This window comes from Phallusia mammillata, chromosome 5 (genome assembly GCF_965637545.1).
Source record: "Phallusia mammillata chromosome 5, kaPhaMamm4.hap1.1, whole genome shotgun sequence".
Taxonomy (NCBI): domain Eukaryota; kingdom Metazoa; phylum Chordata; class Ascidiacea; order Phlebobranchia; family Ascidiidae; genus Phallusia; species Phallusia mammillata.
The window spans coordinates 12,315,270-12,325,625 of NC_137256.1; the positions used below are offsets into that span (position 1 = coordinate 12,315,270).

At 36.8% G+C, this 10,356-nt stretch overlaps 1 protein-coding gene across 1 annotated transcript; it reads right to left on the minus strand.

Moving 5' to 3' along the window:
• Positions 1-3,882: 3,882 nt before the first annotated feature.
• LOC145229896 (ethanolaminephosphotransferase 1-like) lies at positions 3,883-9,587 on the minus strand. Its single transcript, XM_080095239.1, has 10 exons — positions 9,458-9,587; positions 9,062-9,130; positions 8,822-8,999; positions 8,624-8,761; positions 8,436-8,551; positions 8,254-8,359; positions 8,142-8,187; positions 7,877-8,057; positions 7,405-7,587; positions 3,883-6,873 (listed from the first exon to the last, which is right to left on the minus strand). The coding sequence occupies exons 1-10, from the start codon at positions 9,500-9,502 to the stop codon at positions 6,811-6,813; spliced, it is 1,125 nt and encodes a 374-aa protein (XP_079951365.1). The 5' UTR covers positions 9,503-9,587; the 3' UTR covers positions 3,883-6,810.
• Positions 9,588-10,356: the final 769 nt, after the last annotated feature.

Here is a 10,356-nt window from a genome sequence, read left to right on the forward strand (position 1 = left end):
TGTTACGTCACAAAGCTACGGTAAACCTGTGACCTCAACGCAGCACAACTTGTACACTTTCTGCAACAAGCAAAACAGTTAAGATTATAGTAAACTTACGGCACCCCACCTAAAACGTGGTGTTTTCTGAAGTACCCGCTTCACAATTTAAATGTTACACATGCGGCTACACTACTGCAAAATTCTATCCTGATTGACGCGAACTTGTGCAACAAGTGCCTCTGGCTAGTAATTAGGAGTCCGTGGTTTACCGCTTCCGTCTTTTGATGCAATAATCTCGCAAAATTTGCTTTCTGAAAGACAAGCCTATATCGCTGCCTTGAAGAGTACATCAACGAATCATCCAAAGCGGTTAACTAAACATGTAGTTGGCTATCGCGGTAAAGTTGAACAATTAGAGGGAAAAATCTATCACAGGACAGACCACAAATCAAGAAAAGAAGGTAGGCGCACGCAAGAGAGCCCACGGACACCACCCAATTCGGTTTCCTAGAGGTGTGTTCGCGTTTCGCTATTTCGTGTCCACATATTTGTTGCGCCAGCTCGCTGCAGAATTGTCGAGTTGGGTGTTTGTGTGCCAAACACGTCGACCTGGAAGTGCCTTCAGCACGGCAATGAGGTTGACCTGAGAACAAACCACTATTTGATCACACAGCAAACGGCTGGTAATCAATGTATAGAAACAAACACAACTGCACTCTGAAGCATGAGGACAATCCACTCGCCTCATTGTTTAAGCTATCTTTTTTGTTTAAGCTAACAGCTGATTTTAAGCTTTTTTACTCAGACATTTTCGCAACAGATGTGATTCCGCCTCACTGCGCACTTTAGAATAGACGACACAGCATGAACAAAAGTTTATTTCGACTTTGCCTCAGGCCAATACGATCCACGATAAAAGTTTCTTTCCACAAATTTACCAAATTATATTGTTATGTGTAAATCCACAGAAACATTTTTTTGGTTCAATTGAATTGATTCACACGTTCAGTGCCAACGGAAATGGTGTTTTTTGTCTTGAAATCAATCGTCTGGCCTGCTTTCGTTACGCGGTTGCTGATGAGTCATTTCTGTCTCATTTCTGCCCACACGCTTTCATCGCATAAATTTCATCGAAGACAAATTCAGAATGGTGAGCAGATACAAAATAATACACATTTATTTGTTGTGGATACAATTCCGACATAACCTTAAACTGCACACCGAGAGAGGATTTAAAAACACTGTACGGCAAAAAGAAAAGAACTGTTAATACCCCAAAAGTAAAAAGTTAACGCAACAACAAATCCTTAAGTAATGTAACAAACCCTGTATTTTTATGCAGTGACCAAAGCTGTAAATTTGTTTTTGTTTGTGTTGCAATGTGAAGACATTTAAACTGTTAAACTTGCTGGTGAATAGGAACTTGTAGCCAGATGCAAAGTATTGAAAAACTTGTTACGCTTTTCTACAAAACAATTGATGGGTTTTCAACGACCCCGTGCGACCTGATGCTTTGTTTAGGTACAGCGAATATAAACTGGAAGTACATAATCTAATAATGCTTGTCTCCCGACTTAAAACGATGAGACGCTTGACAACAAAAAATGTATAAGTTTAGCAGAAACGTCGATTTATCACTAGTAGCATTCTGGAAACAATTTCGGTTAGTGGTCTGACCTGTTTTAGAAATAAAATGTTAATCCGCGGCTAAAAACAGCACCTCAACGTTGCTTCAACAATGTTGGCATTATGTGCATGGTTAGACGCAGCGCCTCCATGACTTGGCCTAATCCTTGACTTGGGCTGAGTAACGCGTATAGCCAGTTAATCTGTTTGCATACATTAGACCTGCTTTATCATGCCACCTCTTGTTTGCTTGTTGTGCAAACGTTTAACGTAATATTGTTAGGATTTATCCTGCCCGGTGCAAGGTATGCCACAACCGTTTTCTTTTACTTAAGTTCATGGTAAAACATAATTCTAAACCTATTGTTAGCTTTGTTGTGAAACAAAAGTTTTTTTTTCTTTATTTATCACGCTTTAAACGGAAGTATTGTACAAGTAAATAGGTTAAAAATCTGCTGCCCTAATTTTTGATAATTATATACCTTAGCAAAATGTTTCGGACCAATTACCAAGGTAAGCCCACGCCGTCATAAATCAACACTTTTTTATTCTGGATTTGCATTTAATCGAAAAAAAATCAAAATCTCCTGTCCCGCGTAATGCACAACTATTTATTAATCCGAATTACAAACCACTGTAAACAGCAAATGCAACAGACCAAACCCTAGAACACAAAGCCAAGTTTTATTCTTGTAAGCCCACGCAAAATTTATACGAACAACACGTAGTTTCGTCTTGTATAAAAGGTCAAAATGCGGAAAAGTACATACAGTTACAAACCACGGTAGGGTTTTTCCCTTTACTACCAAGATAAAAACACTAAATTTGACAAGTTTTCACAACCTATAAACATCAATCTTATTAGTGAAGGTGGTAAAGCGTCATGTAGTGATCGTGGACATTGCCACGGCTACTTTTAGAGGGACAGGTCCTGTTAAAAGCATTTATATTTCGTGTATCTATGCGTTCTCATAATTTAATTTTGCGGTGATTCATCTAGCACTTAGCGATGACTGATAAAATGTAACATTTTACTCCTCGTAGCGCCACCCACTGGGAAAGTAAAAAATCTCATGGTTAGTGTTCAGATTTCGTTTGTATTATAAGTGTTTACATACTAACAGACAAAGAGTTAACCCTTATTGAAACAAGCAAACCTAAATTTTGGGGGTAAATACCCCGAAGTAAAGATCAAAACCTAGAATCAACACATTTGAACTACAAAATTATCATGCAAAGTTTTCATTCTTAACCAGGGCTTCTCAACCCGGAAGTAGTGCCAACTTCTAGGCCATAGTCGGAAAACTACGAATACGGGCGCTATTGCGGGCCGCAATTGTGGCCGACGTGGCCTCTGACGTAAGCTGAAATCAATTAAATTTGCGTCAGGGTTTAGTTTAGCAACTTAACTATTAACAAAAATAATTTAGTTCCAGGAGGGGGGGTCAAATGTCCCTTTTGTGCTCGCTGCCCATGTACAATTTGTCTAGTAAGCAAATTACCATTTGTTTCCAAACACGCGACGCTTACACGGTGCTATGCCCTGCATGTGTCAAAATCGCTGGGTCCCGCTGAATGGGTAAATCAAAAAGTCCTCCTCAAAATACAAACTAATGATTACAATGTCTTAATACTTAGGTCCAGTCGTGGGATTAATATTTTTGTCGGCCGATTTTATCACAAAAGTCATATTTTTCCATTGACAGTAAAAGGTCCATTTGACAGTAACCAGTAATGCTAACGGTTCGCTGATCTCAAAAAATTTCGTGAGACAGTTCTATAGAACCGGTGCGAACCGACTAAATCCCACCACTGCTTAGGCCCACTTTCGAATTAAGCACATTTGGCAGACCAGTGAGCAAGCAGAGGAGTAAACCGGGGTCAAATATGCACAACTTTAAGTTTAAAGAGCTCTTCTGGCAAATGTAATTAATTACATTTGCCAGAAGAGCTCATTAAACTTGATACTATGCCTGGCAGCAATAGCTTATATATGCACAACTTTAAACAAAAATATTAAGCTTTATTGTTAAATAAATGGAGTACATAACGCTGTGTTAAATTGAAACGTGACGCAATAAGCAGAACAAAACAAAATCCTCCCAGCGCTTTTCTTTTCGAGGCGAGCCTACGCTTTGCCATGTGGAAATGCTTGGTGACCGGAAGATTCGGTGTAACGCCTGGAATAAGCCTGGCATACTGCGGGCCCCATGTATAGGGGATAATAATACCCTTGCTGTTTTAGATTTTTCTTAAATACCGTGTCAAACATGATTGTTTAAACTTGGTTTATTAACACAACGAAACAAGGCAAACACGGGTACGGAAATTGCGGTTACTTATAATAATGATCAAAAATAAACATTTCTATCAACTATGTAAGGTTTTCAATGGAGCACGTCTTACATGCAGACAGCATACAACAGTCATGGAAACGACAAGCTTTGCAGCCATTTAAATTTTGAAATAAACTCAACCTTCACACTTCGGTACTTCCGTAAACAACATGTTACACCATTATTAACGGTTTAAGAAAAACAGTCCGGGCAATTAAATGCTTTTATGTAAGTTAGCGACGGTAATCAGCACAAAGGTATTAAACATCAATTAGTTACTCGTCTGTTTCACACAGTACAGCTCAAACACTGCTATCGTCAGGTACAAAACTTGAATTGTGTGCAATCACTGCATATATAAGCTCACAATAAAAGTGATTTGAAGATTTTATAGTCTTACATATGTTACCATGTAGCGATTTTTTCAACAGGGAAATTAAGCACATAAACAAACTTAAAATCATCAGTAAAACCTTTTAGACCAGGGGTGGGCAACCTGCGGCCCGCGGGCCACATGCGGACCTTGATTCAAGGTTGTGCGGCCCGCGGAGACGCTTGAATTTGAAATGTACTGACTAACGAGTCCAACTATTGTATATTTTTGAGCAGATTAATGCGCCGATGCTATTTTTTGCGACCTGGCAACATGTGGCTAGAATCAAATGCGAATTTTACTTGTAGTTAAGCATATTTGGTAAACAACGAAGTAAAATCACCTTGTGTTGTTATACACAGGTGCAGCCCGCGAGCTAATTTTTGCTTTTGTTTTTGGCCCCACAGTAACAAAGGTTGCCCACCCCTGTTTTAGACAAACATTTAGTTGTTGACAAAGTTAGTTAATCCACTGTTACAAATTTTTAACAATCGTTACTCATACCAGTGTGTTTTGGGTGTCCCATTATGTTAACATTGTTTCAAATAGATTAACCCAGTGCACAATCACTTGAAGTTGTTTCAATGAAGCAGCCATAAAACCAGATGTTTGGCAACAGGCAAAAAGCATGGCTGAATGATAAGAAAAGCGACGAACTAACTTAAACAAAGTAAAAAAACCTTGACCAGCACAGTTAACATGCATATGCTTACACAAAATAATTAAAAATGCGTCTTCATAAAATAATTATCAAATCTTTAAATCCATGCAAAAAAGTTGGTGTTGTGGAATCTGGTAAGTTACATGCAAATTGCATAAAATTACTAAACGAATGGCAAATGTTGGTTAGTTGAATTCATAATTAGCAAAAGTTGGTCCTTTTTGAAAAAGTAAAAAAGCAAGCTACAAATGAAAGGATTCCTGTTAAATAAGTTAAGTGTAATGTTGTGGCAAAAATCATGGTACAACTAGAAGAGTGGCTTTCTGATATACTTCCATTTTATATATTCTATACGATATTTACCAATTTACTATACACATCATTTGATCTACACATATGATTGTTTTTGTGAACAAAAACTAATGGGTCCCCACACGCATGTTTGTGCGGATTTATGGTAAACAAATGTTGCGGTGATTTTTAGATTGTTAAGGAAAAAAAACAGCTGATTTCTAATCACCGAAAAGACTGTCTCTTAAAACGTCTGTCCGGACGTCAAGCTGATCCCTCCCGCTCTGCACTAAACCGTTTTAATCGTAAACCAGTCAATGACTCCCTTGGGACTTCTGTCTGACTGACAGTGTACACAAACTATGGGCTGTGAAAGTCATTATTTGGCCGATTAAGGCAAATTTTTGAATACTAAACGAGTAAACTACTGCAAACAATTGTTTGAAATTTCAGCACATTAGACCTTGTATTTCTGGCCTAAAACCAAAAAAGATTATTTCAGGATTTAAGGGGTGACGATTATTTCGGGGTTAAAGGGGTAAAAAATGGGTAAATCCAATAAAAAATCGGAAAATTATTTAGAATACCTTACATTGCACCAACCAACAAAGCATGAAACTCTTAGATCATCTACTTTCCAACCAACAAAGCATGAAACTCTTAGATCATGTACTTTAGTCAGTACAGCCGTTTTCAAAATTTTACGTTTTGGGGGCTTGTGGGTGAACCGCTGGGTCATTTGGGGTCAAACTTTAAGAGGAACAGGTTTTAAACAATAGCTAACATCTGTGTAAATTTGAATAAATCTAAAGCACTCTTTCTTGACCAAACGCGTTTGACAAACCAGCGTTAGACAAAAACGAATATTTCGGGGTTTAAGGGGTAAAAATGGGTAAATCCTGTTAAAAGTTAGAAAATTCTTTAGAAAACCTCACATTGCACCAACCAACAGAGCACATAACTCCTAGATGATGTACTTTAGTCAGTACGGCCGTTTTTAAATTTTTACGTTTTGGGGGCCTGCGGGTGAACCGCTGGGTCATTCGGGGTCAAACTTCAGGAGGATCAAATTTGGATTAATATGTAACATCTGTCCAAATTGTAATAAATTTGGAGCACTCTTTCTTGACCAAACGCGTTTAACAAACTAGCGTTAGACAGAAAAAAGAAATACGGACAAAAACAATATGTGTCCCCTTCATGGAAGGGGACCCATAAATAGCCACAAAAAGTTTTTGACCTTAGCTGCATTTAAACTGAAGTACGACTTTTTATGCATAAATAACAGATAAAATCGTGGTGAAAAACTTGCATCAAAATAACAGTAACAGAATCGAAGTTGTTCATAAAACAAGGTACACATACTGCCACATTTTTTATTTAATTTTTAGCACTGTTGTTTTATCAGACAATTACTAACAAACTAAGTTACACCAAGCCTTTGGGCTGGAAACTTATCTTGCTGACTAGTGTCATCAGACTTTGCCTGTTTCTTGGTCAAGTTCTGGTGTGATCAGCTTGGCCTCTTCACTGCCATATAGTCAATCCTTCTTTTTTGCAATGGAGAATACTTTAATGCCAAAATGGTTTGCTAGAGTGTTGACCTACAGACATAAGGTTAGATAAATGCAAACACACAGTTGGTGTAAAAGCAAAGCTATAATGTATTTGCATCCATCTTTGTATTCTAGCAATTTCAAAATGTTAGTTGCTCTTCAACGCAGATTTAAATACAGGTGTGACTGTAGACAGGGAACAGCACTGGCCTGACATACCAAAATATAGACCTCTGCTATGCTGCATACCCGATAAAAGAACCTCATTTTTTTGAACTTCGAACCCACTAACAATGTCAGGAGCATTTTTTTCACAAACACTTGTACATTTTTGAATTGCATTGTGTGAAAGCTTGTAAACTTTTAACACAGTCTCACCATATTTAATGACAAGAAATAGTTGGTATTTTATGATGTCACTTTGTGACAACTCAAAAAATGAGACCTTATATTATATGCCATTTTAAAGTTATATTCTTATATACCTGCTTAATTGCAAAATTGTTTTAAAACAGCCTTACAAGAAATGCATCTAAATTACATCTTTTGACTTTTATATCTCTTAGTCCAAGTACTTACCACCACAATGCCATAGTGTATGTGTGCAAGAGTTAGAAACACAGTGACACTCCAAAACAGGTAGTTATCAACCTTTGCATCTCTGAGGTAGAGGGTAATAGATAAAGCCAGTGCTAGCACGGGAAGAAATTTGTTGATAACCTGGCACCTGGTTCCCGACATCTGTGCAACAACTAAGCGACACTGAAAAAATAAGTTTATTTTAATTAGCAACAAACCTCATTTTGTTTATGGCATTCAATCAGGTATATAATGGAAGCAATTGTCATAGTGTGTATTAAAGATATGCTTCCTTGTTCACAACTTCAAAAAATCTAAGCAGATCATTGCAATGTAGCGGAAGCCCAAACAAATACTTCCTTGAGTCATCACGTATTAAATATACAACTTGATGCTGTCAATACAATAAAGTATAACTAATTGCAACATACTAACTTTTTTTAATCAACCCAAACTAACATTACAAACATACCGATATGTTTGAAAACACAACAGAAATCAGAAACAATGCAAGTCGTGGGTTGTAAGTCATAATTGAAATTGGAGAAAAAACAATCCAGATGTGTAACAGGGAAAAGGCAATTGCTGGTGAAATAAGTGGAAGCAAAACTTCATATAACGATGACTGTTTGTTTGTTCCATCACGGTGTGCCCTGTTGAATAAATATATATAGCTTAGTATACTTTTTAATAGAACGTTGACTGTTTTAAATTATAAAATGAGGAACCATACTCACAAGTAAACATTGTACAGTGCAACAGGGGTTGCAGCAAAAGTGCTTCCTATAAACATAAAATATTTGTTATTAGACAACTTGATGTTGGAATCACCGTGCTATGAATGCTTACCAAAAGCAACAACTATAAACACAGTTGAGTAACTAATTCCAAAAAGAGGAATCTTCCAAAGATTCACCGACTTGATTGCTGTTATAACATAGATTGCAAACAGCGCCTATAACCAAATTGATTTTAAATGGGTACATGAAATTTCTTGTAGCACCACAAAGAAAAATTGTAATTTTACTTACGGTTTGGCTTAGGTCATAGCCCCATGGTAAAAACAAAATGCCAGTGTTGTACTTTTCCCAATGTGACAACAAGAAAGCGAATAATGTAACATACAAAACAGACAAGTAAACTCCAACTGAAAATCAAAATTACCCTATTTAACTTTATGAAGAATTTCAAGATATAAAGAACATTTACTGTTCCTTACCATCAACACTGCCACCAAAAACAGAATAGACATTGAGAACAAAAAATGAGACACACCAGGAATCCAAACCATGGTCAAACAGCTCTCCAAGTGGTGAAGAGCTTCCTGTACGCCTGGCCTGCTTACCATCTATTCCATCTAAAATAGTTTGAAGCCATTAAACAAATTCTCACTATACTTCAACTAAAAAAAGCCTACCAAGAGTATGAGAAAAAAACTGGGCAAATGCACTGAACCACCAGACCCATGAAGGAAAGCTGCCTTCTTTAGCGGTTACATAGAATGGGTCATAAATGGATAAAAGGACAAATTGCATGACAAGTAGAAGAAATCCACTAATTGTTAGCACATTTGGGGCTAACCATTTGGGACAAAGCTGAAAATATATAGATACAACTGAGATTAGATAGAACATTAAAATGTTTCGAATTCAGTTACCTTCACACACTGGTTCCAAAATGGATGAATAATGTAGTTGGACAAGGGTGAACTGTCTATACACCGATACTAAAAAACAAAAATACACATATATGTATCCGGAGTTAGTGAAAAATATCTTTTGTTTGAAACAGTAATTTTCAAGCCTTTTTGCAGCAGCAGGCCCCTATTAAAAGTTTATTACATTTGTAAACGCCTATAAAAAGTCTTTGAGTTGTAATTTTCCAACCAAAGATTTGATTAGTTGTTGATAGAGTTTGCATTTGTATTTTCAATCTTTCAGAAACTTCCACATGCTTTAACAATTTTTACATTTACAAACTATCTCTACAACTATCAAGCAGATTTCTAGTGGGTCCACAAAAGTTGTGAGAAATCATTTTATTTTAGACTAACCTTGTAGGAGTCAAAACCTTTTAACTGCTCTTCTGATATGTACATTTTGGGTTTATAATTAGTATTTTTAAATTACAGTCTTAAACAATCTTTTTGATGTTCATTTACCTGAAAATACAAGGATAGTAATATGAAGAAATTTGTTTCATTAACTTGAATCATCTATTCTAAAACTAAATGTCTTAAACCTATAAGTATACTTCGTACTAGGTTTTCCAATAGAAAACAATAATAATTGTTTTAATCTATTAGGCTGGTAGCATGAAGCTTCACACCAATGATTTTAAGATCACACTGTTTTAACACATATGTGTTATGCATGAAGATCAATGTGATGAATATGATGACTTTTACTTCATACTAATTTGCATCTACTTGAGTTGGATTTTGTCAATATTACGCAACAACAGACATTCTACAGGCAACACCAGATCAAAAATGTTTTTTCGTAACGGGCAGTTCTTAGCTTATTATAAGAGCATCATGTAATGCATTAAACAAAGGTTTTGCTCAGCAATATTTTGCGAAGTCATAAGTTAAAACAGCAAACTGACTCAACTTAAATCTTCGCCGCCACCCAGTTCAACTTTTGCTCTCGGTCCTCTTGTCCACCGAAGCATAACCTTCACATATATTTTAACTTCTCGAGGGTGCAAATACATATACCAGAGCCATTATATCAGTGGTTCTCAAACTTTTTTGACCGCGACCCAAATCTGAGCATTATGAACATCTCACGACCCAAGCCTCAAATATCAAAAAATGTAACAATTTCGAGGCCACGTCGTGGCCGCACTGGGTCTGCCCATGTCAAAATGGCTGCAGGTTTAACGAGTTCGATTCAACAATACTACATAACACAACACATATTGTGACTTTGCAGCAGCAACATGATCATT